The sequence below is a fragment of the Marmota marmota genome, unplaced genomic scaffold (genome assembly GCF_001458135.2).
Source record: "Marmota marmota marmota unplaced genomic scaffold, marMar, whole genome shotgun sequence".
Taxonomy (NCBI): Eukaryota; Metazoa; Chordata; class Mammalia; order Rodentia; family Sciuridae; genus Marmota; species Marmota marmota.
In genome coordinates, this window is record NW_026000108.1 from 2,454,177 (window position 1) to 2,470,111 (window position 15,935).

A 15,935-nucleotide genomic window follows, 5' to 3' on the forward strand; every position below is an offset into this window, starting at 1 on the left:
AGTTGCCCCTGCAGATGTCTCCTCCTTGCCTCCTGTGTCTCCAGAGGCGGAGACGAGTGGAGACACCCAGGGTTGCTTGTGGAGGCCACCCCCTGGAAACCTATGCAGCAGCCGTTTATTCGCAGCTTCAACAGGCAGCTCTCCTGCTGTTAAACTGAAGCAAGTGATGAAACAGATGATGTATTTTATTCTTGACATGGATTATGAGCTTTAATTTGGTAGCACTTGATAGTTTAGAAAGGTTTCAAAAAATACATCATTTTATCCTGACAGTCCTTTGAAAATGGTATGATCACTGCCATTTTATAAGTGAGGAAGGTGGTCTGCGGAGAGGCAGAGTGACTTAATCTGCAGCAGTGATATTAAACTTTTCACGTGTGCTTTGTTCAGGGTACTGTACCTGCATCTTTACTTCACCTGCATTATTGTATTATTTCATGTATTTGGCTTGAGTGCACCGTGGATAGTCACCTGATTCACTGTCCTCCTTTTCCCTTTCTCTGAAGGTTTCTGTTACAACTGGTTGGTATTCTCTTAGAGGACATCGTTACAAAACAGCCCAAAGTGGAAATGAGTGAACAGCAGCACACTTTCTATTGTCAAGAATTAGGCACACTGCTGATGTGTCTGATCCACATCTTCAAGTCTGGTAGGTGAATCCCAGAGGTCTTGGTGCTGTCTGACTATGTGCTCTCCTGCACACTGTACTCTGGGGTACAGGGACCATGCTGCCCAGTGGATGCCTTGGAAAAATGCTTTGTTGGTGGTAAGAATAGACCTGTTACTGTGTGTTCACCCTTGGGTAGTGGCCCCAGAGAATGGAAAGCAGAGTGGTTAGAAGGTGTGTGTGTGTGCTGATGTTTGTAATAGTTGTTTGTCATTCACAGGAGCTCAAGTGTGCAAGCAGCTCTTGTCCTTTGGTAGGCTGGCTATTGTGCTGATAAACTAAACCAGACTCAAAAGGACTAGTGTGGTTCCAGTTACATGAGCTATTCAGAGGAGCCAGACTCAGAGATGGGAAGTAGAATGGGAGCTTCTGGACGCTCGCTGCAGGGCGATGAGAGCTGCTTAATTAGAGTGGGGGCCTTCAGTTTCACAGAATGAGAAGAGTCATGGAGATGGATGGTGGAGATGATATTGTGAAGGTATTCGATACCAGTTTTATGTACTTAGAAATGGTTTAAGAACATTTTGTTAAAAATGGGGAAGTCACCTAAGAGCCTCCTGCTGTTTTAAGGTGTTTTCACCTTTACAAATGATTGTGAATCGAAAATGAGAGTGAACCCAAGAGAGTAAATCACAGGGTGCCCTCCTTGCAGCAAACTAGGAACATCCAGTCCAGAGTGGAGTCAGGGAGGGTTGCAAGACACCAGCCTGCTTCAGATGGAGTTGTCGGAAGCTGGATGACTGGCACAGCACAAGGACAAAGAGGAGGAGGAGCAAACAGGAAGCTACCCAGGATGTAACATGCTTCACAGCATCAACGTGGTGGAAACCATAAATTCCACACACGATTCTCCTCTCAGTGGCCAGGGCTCATGGAAAGTCGCATCCCTGGACTTCTTGGCTCTGTTGGGAACTTTATTCCATAGCCATAGTGTAAAGGTCGTCACGACTTTCATTTGTACAGTGAACATTTGAGTAAAACACTAAAGACTTCATTACTTAAGGACAGAGTGAGCACCTTTAGGTGACTTCCCCATTTTTAACAAACTGTTCTTAAACCATTTCTAAGTACATAAAGCTGGTATCGAATACCTTCACAATATTATACAACCGTCTCCACCATCCATCTCCGTGACTCTTCTCATTCTGTGAAACCGAAGCCCCCCACTCTTAATTAAGTAGCTCCTGTCGTCTTGCAGCGTCCAGAAGCTCCCATTCTACTTCCCATCTCCATTAGTTCTGACAAATATAAGAAGAAAATTAAACAAGTTAATTGGGGAAATGAGTGGTAGAAAAAGAGGTGGGGGTGGAAGGGGCACTAATAGTCTCATCTTGCATCATTGGGCTGTGTGATAATGTACAGAGTTGACAGAACAGAAAATAGACTACAAAGGAATCCAAATAGATCTGAAAATACAACTCAGGATTGGTAGGAGGCAGCACACAGGTGCTGAGTTTCCTCGTTATCAAGGTAGAGTTAACAGGTTAACGTCCAAGGTTGTTTGAAGTCTGCAAATCACAACAGAGCATGGTGTGGTTTCTGTATTCGGTAGTCTTTCAGTTTTAGGGGTAAGACTCCAGCCCAAACCAGAGCAAGGAATGGAGCTTACAGGCTTGAGTGCCTGGCACACACAGACAGAGCCCTGTGGTCTGTGTGGTGTCTACAGCTCTGCTTCTGTGTGGACTTTGTCTTCCAGTGGACTCCTTTGATGTGCAGAAGCATGGTCTCTGCTCTTGTGGTTTAGCCCCTGAATTATTCATGTGACTGGCCCTGTGTGACTTGTGTGGATGACAATGAACCTCTGGGTACTCCAGCCAGCCTGGGCTACATGAAGGGTCAGATGGCATTCCTTAGAGGGTGGGTTTTACTGTATGTTGCAGTATTGTCCAGTATTGTCCAGTAGAACTCTCTAGCGAAAATGAATGTGTCATGACTACATTAGTGTTATTGGGCACCCAAGATGCAGCTCATGTGCTGGAGGCATGTATTTTTAAGTTTTATTTAATTTTAATTGACTTAAATTTAAATAGCTGTCCCTTAGACAGCACAGCCCTCTCTGGGATGAGCTCCGGCTTGGTTAGAGTGCCTGGCCTCGCTCGAGTTTCTTTGTATATTACTTAATTGGTCCACCATTTACAAATAAGGTGTGTGTGTGTATAAATGTTTCCTCTCTCCTTGTTAGTATGATTGCATTCCTCTTAAAGACATCAGGTGGCATACTTGCTGTATTTGGTTGACGGAGAGGTGGGGCTGAAATAAATCATCTTTTACTTTAATAAAAACGTGGAGCACTTAGCATATAAAATGGGATTCATGGTTGTGCATTGCTTTTAAAAAGGCACTGAAAATTGATACCTTGAATTTGTCATTTCAGGGTTTTGTTATTTTTTAAAAATTTTCATTTGTTCTCTTTAGTTATACATGATAATAGAATGTATTTTGACATATCTTACATACATGGAGCATGACTTCCCATTTTTGTGTTTGTACATGATGTGGGGTTACACTGGTCACATATGAACATAGGAAAGTGATGTCCAGTTTCTTCAACTGTCTTTTCCATTCCCTTCCCTCTTTCTTCCCCCAGCTCTGTCCTGTCCAATCCAGTGATTCAGTCATTATTTCTTAAAAGAGGAACTAGTCTGAAGAGTAGCTCTGACTACTAGTTTTCTGCTATCCTTCTTGCTGGAGGAGGAGGGATTTATCCCAAAGTTGTTTACTTATTTCAGATTCAGTCCAGTATCATAAGAATAGCCAAGGTTTAAAAAAAAGGGAGTAACCAATATTCTTCTCTTTAGCCTCAGGATACACCAATTTAGAAACAGAAGGTGGGACCCAAGGCATGGGGTGGGGTTCATTCAGCCCGCTTGTCCACAGTTCTGTACCCACAGGTTCAACCAACTGCCATGGAAAATACTTGAAGAAAAATTTTCATCTGTGCTGTGTACAGACTTTTCTTATTATACTATTCCATAAATTATGGTTTAAAATGTGTGGGAGGATGTTAGGAAAATCCCACACCATTTTATACTAGAATCTTAAGGGTCTGCAGGTTTTGATAAAAATGGTGTTGATGGGGGGAGTCCTGGAAGCACCTGCAGGTGCTAAGGGACACTATACCTGTTTTGACTGTTGTCTGTGTGGTTGGATTAAAGCTGTCTGGCCTGTGGCCTCATAAAGCTTCCTAGCGTTGCTACCCATGAATTCTAAGTCAATATTTCTGTCCCTTCCCCATATGCCATCTAAACACTCATCCAGTCAGGGGCAACAGAAATTGATGCCTCCCTCCTGTTTGAGTCCAGGCAGTGGGCACTGGAGACCTGCTGAGCAGAAGGGGCAGAATGTGGGTGCTGCATGCCCACTTCCCTCTGGGCAGAGGTGGGCAGGTGGGTGGGAGCTCTCCTCTGCTGCTTTCAAAAGAGCCAGTATTTCTATTCTATGGCCAAATGGGGGTAATTGGAAGAAAGAGAAAATGGTGCTTTCTACCATGCTCGGGCAAGGATGAGGGCTGATAGATTTCATAGTGAAACTGAGTTTCTCCACTGCTGCTGGTGGGTGGGTTCTGCTCAAGCGGCAGGGCTCTGCACTGAGGAAGCCATCTCTTCCCCGCTCCACTGAGTGCGTGTTGCAGCTCTTAGTGGCAGGCCACCCCTCCAGTGCTGCAGCACACTTCTGCAGCTCACTTCTGCAGCTCACTGCCAGTTTCTTCTTTCTGGGTTTTTGTTTCCCAGATTCAAAGAATGAAATCCACAGACAAGGATGAGTGAGAGAGTAGGGTTTATTCAAGTGTGAACAGAATCAGAACTCCTGCAGGGCGAGAGGGACCTAACGGGTTGCTACTTGAGAGTGCTGGTCTAGGGGTTCATGTAGCATGTGGTCAGTGCTGTTGGTCCAAACTTATGCTACACGGTTTGGAATAAAATTCATGCTAGTCAGGTTTTAGAAAGTTACTGATGCTGTTGATCAGCCCTTGAGTCTGCACTTCCACTCAGGTCTGCCCCACTTCCACTTCCTTTCTGCTGGCTGCAGTCCCAGCTTCCCATGGAGGTTGAGGTTGTCAGATCCTGGAGGGACCATGGGGAGGAGGGGCTGCCTCAGGATGACAGGTCAGGGTGCCTGGGTTGCCTCAAGCCTGGCTGGCTGTGCCTCAGGGAACACTAGCATGGCATGTTCTGTGGGGGTGTGGCCGGAGCTTGCTGCCCATGCTCCAGCCTGCCCAGGCCACTTGCTCTGCTTCTTGGCAGGGATTGGTGGGCTGGCTTTGCGGTTTAGTAGCCCGGGATCCGTGTCAGTAGTACCAGGAGCAGTGAGCTCTCTCGTGAATGTAGTACCATTTACTCGCCTCATCACACAGGATCCTTACGACATCTCTGAAATATTTCCACTTTCCACTGATGAGGAGGGAACTTAGGTTCCAACAGGCTTTTGTAAAGCCAAGAATGAAAACCCAAGAATGACTTCATTGTCCTTTGCGTTAGGACAGGCTGCTGCGTGGTTGGTGATGGTCAGCGCAGCAGCTCACACTTGCAGCTAGATGAGACAATACCATTGTGACCATATTATAGCTAAAGAAGCAGCCTCAGAGTCCTAAGCAGGAGCCAGGGTATAAACCCAAGACTCTGCCTGAGCTCCGCAAACCTCCTCATCCCCCTGCCTTGATGACAGCATCATCTCCAACTACTGCCTCCATTATGCTCCTAGTGTCTTCTGTTAGCTCCCAGCACAGGGCTAGGGAAACTGTGCAGTGCCACCAACCGCTCTCTGCCCTGTGCTGCCTCGGTGCCCTTAGCCTTTTTCTCTTCTCCTGGGTCCCTCCCAGTTTCCCTCGCCTGCCCTGCACCAGCTCCTCCGTCCACAGGCCCTGCCCTCTTCTCTGTCTCAGACAGCTGGTCACTACTGCTGCCAACACCAGGAAGGGAGGCTCCTCTGGGAAGCCCGTCCTCAGTGGTGTAGTACACATCACCATCCAGTGGCTCACACAGTCGAAGGCTAAGTGTGTACTGGGCACACAGCTCTTCCTCCGTGAGGGGATTCAGGTGCCCAGGCTGTTGCCTGTGGCTCTGCTCTTCCCGGCTGCAGCACTCTGCCTGATGGGAGGTGGAGAGGGCCTTATCACCGTAGACCAAAAGTGACCTGTGTCTGTGTCCCTTTTGCTTCTGTTGCTCTGGCAGTGGCTGGTCATGTCCCATTGCCCTACAAGGAGACTGGGAAAATGTCTTCTTGCCTGGGTAACTGCTTCCCAGCCTGGTGGGCAGTTACCAGATGGAAGCAGCTTGTTTCTTTGTCTTTTTCTTTTTTTTAATATTTATTTTTTAGTTGTAGTTGGACACAACTCCTTTATTTCACTTATTTATTTTTATATGGCTCTGAAGATCGAACCCAGGGTCTCGCACGTGCGAGGCGAGTGCTCTACCGCTGAGCCACAGCCCCAGGCCAGCAGCTGGTGAGGAAGTCAGGGAAACCCTGGGGAGGGGAGGGGACAGGGCAGTGTCACAACAGTCAGTGGGCACTTCAGGTGGAGCTTTCCAGGAGTCTGCCCTCCTGGCACGTCCTGTGTATTCTTCAGAACTCACTTCCCAGCAAAGTCAGCCCACTTTTTGCAGAGAGGAAAGAGATCCTCCTGGCGAGTGAGTGTCCAGTCTTCCTCTTCTTTGCCTCAAGCCGCTGCCCTTCTCCCTGTTCTCCTGCCTTCTTCCTCGTCCTCGTGTGTCTGCTTCCCCATCCTCACACCCTCTGTTCTGTCTTAAGTTTTCCTTTACGTGCTCATTAGGTGGCCATTGTGCACTCATTGCAGCAAACCAAGGAAGGTGGGCTCTCTGCCTCCTCTCCTGCTGGCTCAGACAGCCCAGGTCCACACTACGAACAAGGGGACCTTCTTGCCATTGTTTTCTCAATTGCTGGTCTCCCCCTATTTTCACTGTACAACTTCCAAAAAAAGGAGGGGGAAAAAGGTCTCAGAAGTTTGTTCTGACTGTTCTGCACAGTCGTTTCCCTCTTGGTTCCTGTCCACAGGAGTGTCCCTTGCCCTCTTTTTTATTTTTAGTTTCAGAGAGAGAGAGAGAGAGAGAGAGAGTTGGTACTGAGGATGAAACCCTGGGTTGCTGTTCTGCTGAGCAACATCCCCAGCCCTTTTTATTTTGAGACAGGGTCTCACTAAGTTGCTTAGGGCTTCACTAATTTGCTGAAGCTGACCTCAAATTTGTGATCCTTCTTCCTCAGCCTCCTGAACTATTGGGATTATAAGCATGTGCCATCATGCCTGGTTCTCTTGCCCTCTTAAGCAAAAAGCAGTGTCCCTTCCTGAGTCCTCAGGGACTCTGGAGCCCCCTCTTCCTTCTAAGGCTTCCCATCATCAGCTTCCTCTCTCGTCTTCTCTCTCAGTCGCTCATGTTGCCTTGTTCTCCCTTCTCTGCTTCCTGCCTCTGTCCCTTGATGTGTGACAGGTTATTGCATGCATGGGTGATTCTGTCCCTGTCCGTGTGGTCCAGTCACCCGCCTGTCTCATTCTCTTTTCCATCCCCCTTGCAGACGTGGGGCTTGATCTGCTTAGCCTTGAACACAACACTAGCATAGCTACCTTCTCCAAGGCCTCTTCTCCCTGTTCACTAGCTCCACATTTAACAGGAGGATCGTCCAGAACCCCAGCTTTAGCGGCAGCTCCTTCCCCAGCCTTGTGAGCCCCGTCTCACCACCTTCCTTTGTGGCGTGGGGCCCCTGCCCCTGTAGAGTCCATCTCCTCTTCATCTGAGCTCTTCTGACCGTGCTCAGCTGTATGGGCAGCAGCAACAGCCCTGCAGCCCCTGCAGGCTCCAGGCCAAGCCCTGAGCTCAGGTTTTGCTCTCCAGTCCCTCTGTCACATGAGGAGGCCAAGGCCCCAGTCCACCCAAGGAGAGAGTGGTGGAGCCTGCACTGATGCCCAGTCTCTGAGCACAGCTCTAACCTGCTGTCGTCCACTCTTGGCCTTTGTTCTATGCTCTCTGCCCTGGGCCCGTGCTTCTTGTCTCTTGTGTCCCATGCGGTGATGGAGGGCCACAGGGAGGGATGGGGCCAGGCCTAGGCACAACGGAGTGGGCAGTGCTGATTGAGAAGCAGTGCGGAGAAGTCTGGACTCCTTGAGGGGCTGTGACCAGGCGAGCACAGGGCCTCCCATGTTGTACTGCTGCTTTGTCTCAGCTGTGGTTTTGGTGGGTCATGAAGTAATAGAAGGCTCTAGTCTTTGCCTGTTTCAGGGCCTTTTCACATTTGGGATGTGTTGGAATTGAAAATAAGATTCTGATTCCATCCGTGATGCCGGAGACCCAGCCATGGGGGAGAGCGAACACCTGACCTCTCTCCTTTTTGTTTCCTGATGTCACCTCACATCCTCTCCCCGCTGTGCTTTGCCCTGCGTGTGTGTCCATCCTTGGGGAGGGCTGGTCCCTGTGAGGCCGTGCAAGGTGAGCTGACTCCAGTGTTCAGCCGAAGGAGGGGTCATGAGGCTAGTGCTTCCTGCCAGGCCTCCCCGGGTCTGTGCTTGTGTGCAGTGTGGAGGGTGTGGGGCGTGGGACTGGTGACTTGGCATGCTCAGTCCCTGGGTATTCTGGGGTCAGCACGGAGGCTACTGCCTGGCTCCCAGCCATTGGTGGCCTGTGAGGAGCACACAGGAGCCTGGGGGTGCTGGGGGGCCCATCTGCTCTCTCTCAGAGCTTGTCATGTTGCCCTGCCTGGCCTCTTGTGGTGTTTGTTTCCTAAGTTCTCAGTAAGCCAGTGAGCAGGAGTGGGTCCCCACCCATATGTCAGGGGCTTAGTGTGTGGAGACCCCAAATGACCTGAGTTCAAGGAGCTGAGGTACCATTGGCACCTCCTTCTGCACAGTTGCGTCCAGACCTTGTAGCACCTGCCTCGAGCTGCTGGAGAACCTGGTAGTGCCCGTGGGGGCAGGCAATGAGGAAGTATGGACATTTGTGGGCCAACCCAGTAAATGAGCACAGTATCTATTTCTGCTTAGAAAAGTGTCAGTTCTCTAAGTGTCAAGTGTCAAGGAAAGGGTTGTGTGACTATCTTTTTTATGCAAAGTCTTCACATAGCTACCTGGTGTTGGACTACGATGAACATCAAAGATGTTTCTCTGTAATCAGTTGTATTATGTTTGGTTCTAGGAATGTTCCGGCGAATCACAGCTGCTGCCACAAGACTCTTCACCAGTGACGGCTGTGAGGGCAGTTTCTACAGCCTGGAGGGCCTGAATGGGCGTGTGCGCTCCATGGTGCCCACGCACCCAGCCCTGGTGTTGCTCTGGTGTCAGATCCTGTTGCTCGTCAATCACACAGACCACCGCTGGTGGGCAGAAGTGCAGCAGACACCCAAGTAGGTGCATGTCCCTGAGCTTAGGGTGTGGCCTGATGCTGGTGGGTGCTGCGCCACCCGAGGCTTGGCTGCAGCCGCGGCAGAGGCGCTTTCATGTCCATGCTCTGTGAGGCTCTGAGGGCTTTTGGCCGCAGGCTGGTCTTTCCTTGCAGGCTCTGTGTTGTGGGGATGTGCTGACCACAGGTGTTCAGAGTAGCAACTGCTTTTTCAGTATGGTTTTCTTCTTCTTTTAAATTTTTGTACTTGTAGATGAACAGTATGCCTTTATTTTGTTTGTGTGTTTATTTTTATGTGGTGCTGAGGATTGGACCCAGTGCCCAGCACACGCTAGGCCAGTGCTCTGCCACTGAGCCCCAGCCCCAGCCCATGGTTTTCTTTGCCAAGCTCTCCAACACTGTTCCATCTGCCGGGTTGCTCTTGCCAGGCAGTGTCCCTCCTGCTAGGTCCTGTCACTTGAACTGGTTCCATAACCAGGCATGTTGCAATGTCTTAACTTCATTATGAGTTAAATGTGGTTCTGCTTATTCTTAGATAATGAAGCAATTATTTAGCAAATTTCAAAGCTATTTGGAAATACCTTATTATTATATTTTTTAATCATTCAAAAAAACTAAGTTTCTGATTGTGGGTGGCCTCTTTTTGCAAAAAGTGTTTAGCTTTAAGCCTCAGTGTCCAGGTGCTTCCTCCCTCACACATCTGAACGTGCTTGGACATAAAGCTGTGAGCCCTGCTGAGTCCTCAGCACAGTCTCTGTAAGACGCAGGAAGAGTGCAAGTGTGGTCCTCTGCCTGGCTCGGAGGCCCCGGGCTGCCATCCAGGCCCTCCAGCTCGGCCTCCCTGTTGAGAGGCTTGATGGCCCCTCTGTTCTGTCTGTGTCGTGGGGTCTGCAAAGGAAAAAAGGACGCCGCTTCCCACCCACATGCTCATCACTCAGCGGGGGAGACAGACCCATGACAGCATCTGAAATGTTCGAAGGATGTCTTGGACCTGCCGCAGTAACTGAACACTAAGAGCCAGCAGACAGGAAGCCAGGGTTGCTGGGTTTTGTGCTTCTTAAACATGTGTGCGCTTCGGGTAGGGAGTGAATAGGGCAAGAATCAGAGGCAGTAACTGGCCAAGGCCTGGGAATCTGTTTCCGCCAGACTTCTGACAGTGCAGTGCTGCCGATCCCTGGACCCGCTGAGCAGGAGGGTTGCCTCAACGACACGACAGTGCTGTCCTCAGACACCTCTCTCCACCAGGCCCAATGACCAGGGCCCCAAGAGCCTTTTAACAGGTTCTCAGGAGAACCCAGTAGGAACACCCAGGATTGAGGCGTACTGGGCGAGATGGAGGGGCAGAGCCTGGGTTAGCTGTGGGTGAGGTGGGGTGGGTTTGAGGGAGGCAGGAAGAAAGTGAGGTGTCCACAGCCCGTCCAGCCCTGCTTCTCCCCATTGGTGTCAGCAGACGGGGCAGGAAGCACACTGTAGTTTGTTCAGAGGAGATGGCAGCCTGAACCTAGCTGATGGTGAGCAGGCACCCCTTCCACTAGGGCTCCTGAGACCCATTGCCACATTAGGTGGAAAGGAACAGGCAGGACAAGCCAGTGCCCTTTTAAGATGCAGGTGATGTTGTGGTCCCTGGGTCCCAGTCAGCCAGAAAGGACATTGCTGGGCAGTTAGAAATGTGAAGGCAAGGCTGGGAGGTGCTCTCAGGAGGCATCTGCTCAGGGGCTCAGTGTGGCCTGTCCTGAAGGACACTTGCTCTCACGTGGCCTGGGTGTGCAGTGTGTGGGTCTCCTGGGAGCAGGTGTGGCGCTTGTGTGGGCTGTGGTGTGGTGTGGTGAGGTCGGCTCAGCACACATGTGAGAGCATGCTCATGAACTCTGTGCTGCGTCTCGTTGAAGGAAGAGCATGTGGCTGTTCAGTGGTTCCTTCCAACTTTTCTGTTGGTTCAAAGTTTTCAAAATAAAAATTGAGGAGAGAAGATGATGAGAGAAGGGACCTCTTAGCAATGGTAGGCAGCTCTCTGGCTTGCTTTAGAGGGGAGCAGAGCCACGAGCAGCAGGGCCACCAGAGAGGACTTCCAGTGAGAAAAGCAGTGGCATGGGTGATCCAGGGTGACAGGCTTGAGCCCATAGAAGAGGGTCATCTTTGAGATGGCAAGACTAGGTGGGTCTAGGCACAAATGTTAGTTGATTGTGCTTACTTATTGCTAGTGTTTTAGAGTTGAATTTTACGGTTTTTTTGTCCCTTGCCCTCCAGATACTAATAAAGACAGATTGTCCCTTCAGTATGACAGCAAAGCTGTCACTGCTGGGTTCTTAGCCCAGCATGCCTTCCTAGGGCACCCTGCCCTGGCTTCTCTTTATTGAGTTAGGTCTCTGTCTGCTCTCACGCCAGCCTGTGCCCCTCCTGTGGAAGTGTCAGGGCTATACTTAGACCTGTGTTCGTGTTAATATCTGTATCCCCTTCTAGACCGTGAGCCCCAGCAGGGCAGGACCCATTTCTGGGTTTGAACCCCCCATGTATCCCCAGCAGAACCTGAGTCAGTGACTCTAGGAGCAGAAGCAGTCATGGTTACTGGTAAAGCCCTTCTGCATGTAGGTGGACAGTCACTATCTGGTGCCCACATTCTGGGTGGGGACTGCTTTCCAGGAAGGGTACCACTTGTCCAGCGTGTGGCAATGCACAGGAACCCCCATTCTACCGTTTTCCTTGTCGCTGGCTAGACTGTTGATCCTGATATACTATATTTTGTTGCTTCAACACGGTTTTCTCTGGCCCTCCTTTTCCCTTGATTGGGCAGTTGGGCTGCTGTGCAGCTCTTAGGCCACATGGTAGTGTGGCTCCAGGAAGTCCCCACATGAGCTCTGCTCTCTACCTTCCTTTCAGGACTCTGTCACCATGGATTTGATTATTTTTTATCTGTCTCACTTTTGACTGAACTGTGAGAGTCCTGACCCCACTGTGGCTCATGTGGGAGTGGTGTTGGGTCACAGTCCACACATGGGCCACTTCCAGCTCGAGTGCTCAGGTGCTGTCAGCCCACGTGTGCCAGCAGCACTGTTTGGGGACTTGCACTGCTACAGATTGGGGGTAAATTTGTTTGATCTTGGGCCTCCTAAGCATCTGCTGCCAGCTGTCTGAATCACAAATGCCGGCTGCTCTCCTTCGGAGGCTGTTGTAGCTCGTGAGTTTAAGTCATGTGGAGCCACTGCAGAAGGGTGGGTTTTGTATTTGACAGTTTTTTGACGTGACTTAGAGTAAAATGCCCTCTTTTGTACCAGCTGTAGTCAGGTAACAAGCAGAACCGTGACTTCAAGCAGGTCCCTCTTGTCCTTTTGTAGCCCACCTCCTGCTTTCCCTGGTGACTGCTGATGCACACCTGTCCCTCTAGCCTGGCACAGAATTCCCTGGACATGGAGATCTCACTGTGTGGCCTTTTGAGTGTGGCTTCTCGGGGAAAAACTGAAGTGGCCATTAAATTTTTTTATCTGTAGAATGTTTTATACTGGTTGTCTTCTAAATCCTGAGGGGCTTACAGGAAAAGTTGACATATTGCAGAATGTTCTTGCCCTCATGGAACCCCCATCTACACTGAGCCTCGGCAGGACATGGCACAGGCTTTTTGCTACCCTGGGAAGGGTGTGGTCCCTGGTCAGGCGTTGAAGTCAGAGCAGCAGTTTGGGAGTGTGCCAACATGGTGTTTTAAATATTTTGGCTAGAATTAAGAGCCTCAAGTTTATAATTCCCATTTGTTTAGAAAGAAAAAGATGTAGTGAGAAATAAATGTGAAGTGAAATTACCCATTAGTGGAATGAAATGCTTTTAAACGTGTTCCCACATTAGCACACGCACTGTGGACGGACTCAGAGTAGTGATGTTCTGTTGGGAAATGGGCAATAAAATACAGAAACGGATAGTGTCCCCTTGGGCAGTCAACAGTATGTGTGGCAGGTGGGAGATTTCAGCCCAAGAGCTGACTGAATGTGCAGCTTTTTGGTGGGTCCTGTCTTTTGGTCCAGCATTTAATCTTCTGCCTGCTAAAGCCTCTGTGTCATTTAGTCTTTCTTTTTTACTTAGGTGCTTATTGTCGCCTAGGTCTGGATTACTGAAAGTGTCTGTTTCACTCAGTGTCTAGAATGACTTGTCAGAGACGAGGATCAGGGTAACCAACACAGTGCACTCTCAGCACACCTCTCTCCCCTCCTAGGAGACACAGTCTGTCCTGTACCAAGTCGCTTAGTCCCCAGATAACTGGTGAGGAGGAGGAGTCTGACTCGGCAGCCCAACTTGGAATGTGCAATAGAGAAGTTGTGCGGAGAGGGGCGCTGATTCTCTTCTGTGATTATGTCGTAAGTTTGGAACTGCCTGCAAGGGGTGGGGATAGGGGCCGTGTGGAAGGTGCTGTGTGGTCCCTCTGCCCGCCATGCCTCCACTCCCTTGAAACTGAAAATCAAAAGTACTGTCTAATAATCCACCGTGACGTGGTGAGGATTCGCCTTCCCTCTGCTGGGTGTCTCAGCTGGCCTTCGTAGGCTGTCACTCACCATCACTCATTCAGCAAATCCACAGCAACTGCTCTATGCCTGACATAATGCTGAGGATTTTACTTAATTTGAGGGGAGCAATGAAATAATACATAAATTCAAAAACAAGCCTTAGATTGACCATAATGGGATCCGATTAAAAAATTTTCTGGAAGTCAGGCATGGTGGTGCAGGAGGATCATAAGTTCAGAGCCAGCCTCAGCAACTTAGTGAGGCCCTAAGCAACTTAGCAAGACCCTGTCTCTAAATCAAATATCAAAGGGGTGGAGGTGAGGCTCAGTGGATAAGTGAGTGCCCTGGGTGCTGTGCTTAGCAGGGAAGGTGTTAAGTGTTCAACATTATATTTTAAATAGATTGCTATTTGAATGCCATTCTTTTAAAAATGATTACTATTGTGGCGTTTTAACCATAAAACTAGCATCACACATTTAAAGTACAAAAAACCAAAATAAGCAGAAGGAAATAAAGGCTCCTTTAAGTGTGTTGCTCCAAGATGACTCGCTGTCTCGTCCTGCGCTGGAGTTTCTATACTAATTACTTGGTAAAAGCATGAGTGTTCCTCTTACGAGCTGGGCCTCTGGGTTGTACTGTCCCCATAGCAAGACGGGGATGAACAGTCTGGGTCAGTAGGGGCCGTGGCTTCACTGGGAAGCTACTGTGCACCTTCCTTTTGGTGTGGCTGATTATCAATCCTCACGTTTTGCTTAACATTCATTCTTGAGGTTGAAATAGTTTTCCTGTCTTGTTCCACTTTTGAGAAATAATTTATATAATGCTGCTTTTCACAGATGTAATAAAAAGAGGCAATACTGTCATATGATCCCAAATGAAAAATATTAACCATTTACCAGATGTCAAGGAATTTATCATGTTTTGGTTTCTGCCTGCAAGAATTTTGAATTAAGATTAAGGGGTTATACATATGTTTACAAATGGACGTGTCTCATTTTCTTATAAATCTTGAGTGAAATTTCTTCCGTGTAATGTGTGGGAATCCCTTCATCTTTTAGATTCAGGAATTCTATCAAAAATGTGGCAGTTATAGTGAATTTTTTTTTACATTGAAATGTTGCAAAATTGGAGACCAAGTAAGTGGAGAGGGAATACCCCTTGCTGGGCCAGCCTAAAGTCTAGAAGGGGGCAGCAGGCGTTGGTCAGGGAGTGTCCCTGGATCCTGTGCATACCGTCACTGCAGGCCACTCCTGCTGTTCCTGCAGCCTGGATCACACTCAGCCCATGGCGGGCCTCCCTTTGACCTCTCCATGGAAAGGAGCCCAGGTTCTGTTTATTCTCTCTCCTTCCTGGGCTGGTGTCCCTAGGAGCAGGACTTCTGCAGTGGGTTCTGACTTCACATGGCCTCCGCCTCTGTGTGTGATTGGAGGTGGTGGGCTCTGTGCTGTGGCCACTTTCCTGCCTCCTCAGCCACTGTGTTCAGACGGCTGTTACTTTCAGTGAGGCAAGTTTGTGTGTGGAATCTGCCCTCTCCTTCCTGCCCTGTCTGCCTGTCCTCTTATCTACTGGGAAACAGACTTTGCATCGCTCTCTCCCAGTGTCAGAACCTGCATGACTCGGAGCACTTAACGTGGCTCATCGTGAATCACATTCAGGATCTGATCAGCCTGTCGCATGAACCTCCAGTGCAGGACTTCATTAGTGCCATTCATCGGAATTCTGCTGCTAGTGGTCTTTTCATCCAGGCCATTCAGTCTCGTTGTGAAAATCTTTCAGCTGTAAGTCTTCATTGCCAGTCAGTTTTTCTGCCTTAAAAATGGAGTCCTGGAATTTTTTAAGTGCTAATTTCCAGTTGGCAAAGTAATCAGCTCCTGTTCTTCTCTTAAACATTAGCCAACCACTCTGAAGAAAACGCTCCAGTGCTTGGAAGGCATCCACCTCAGCCAGTCAGGCGCAGTGCTCACACTGTACGTGGACAGGCTCCTGTGCACCCCTTTCCGTGCTCTGGCTCGCATGGTTGACACCCTGGCCTGTCGCCGGGTAGAAATGCTTTTGGCTGCAAATTTACAGGTACTGAGAAAAATATTGATGCTTATTTATATTAGAACTTGGCAGGTAGAGTAAGCAGAACATTAAGCTCGGTTTTTCTCTATCAGCCTGGTCTTGATATGGCCACAGATGGGAACACGTATGCCTTGTGCAAACCTGTCATTCTGTGTATGTCTGATCCAACTGCTTCTGGTCTGTCCTTGCTATGACAAACTCTACATACCAGTTTGTCCTTTTTAAATGAGCATGAGGTCATTATGGCCCCTTTCATATTACAAATCCATTGATGTGTTCTTGTTTATTTAGAGCAGCACGGCCCAGTTGCCAGTGGAAGAACTGAACAGAATCCAGGAACACCTCCAGAGCAGTGGGCTTGCACAGAGGTAATGC

At 49.1% G+C, this 15,935-nt stretch overlaps 1 protein-coding gene across 3 annotated transcripts in view; it reads left to right on the forward strand.

Annotated features, from left to right (window-relative positions):
• Htt (huntingtin) overlaps nucleotides 1-15,935 on the forward strand; it is a 136,503-nt gene that overhangs the window by 88,729 nt on the left and 31,839 nt on the right. For all 3 annotated transcript variants that reach the window (XM_048784077.1, XM_015481901.2, XM_048784076.1), the window contains 6 exons: nucleotides 507-649; nucleotides 8,806-9,013; nucleotides 13,208-13,349; nucleotides 15,095-15,274; nucleotides 15,390-15,566; nucleotides 15,852-15,928. In XM_048784077.1, coding sequence (XP_048640034.1) covers nucleotides 507-649; nucleotides 8,806-9,013; nucleotides 13,208-13,349; nucleotides 15,095-15,274; nucleotides 15,390-15,566; nucleotides 15,852-15,928 — 927 coding nt within the window. The remainder of the gene's footprint in view (nucleotides 1-506; nucleotides 650-8,805; nucleotides 9,014-13,207; nucleotides 13,350-15,094; nucleotides 15,275-15,389; nucleotides 15,567-15,851; nucleotides 15,929-15,935) is intronic.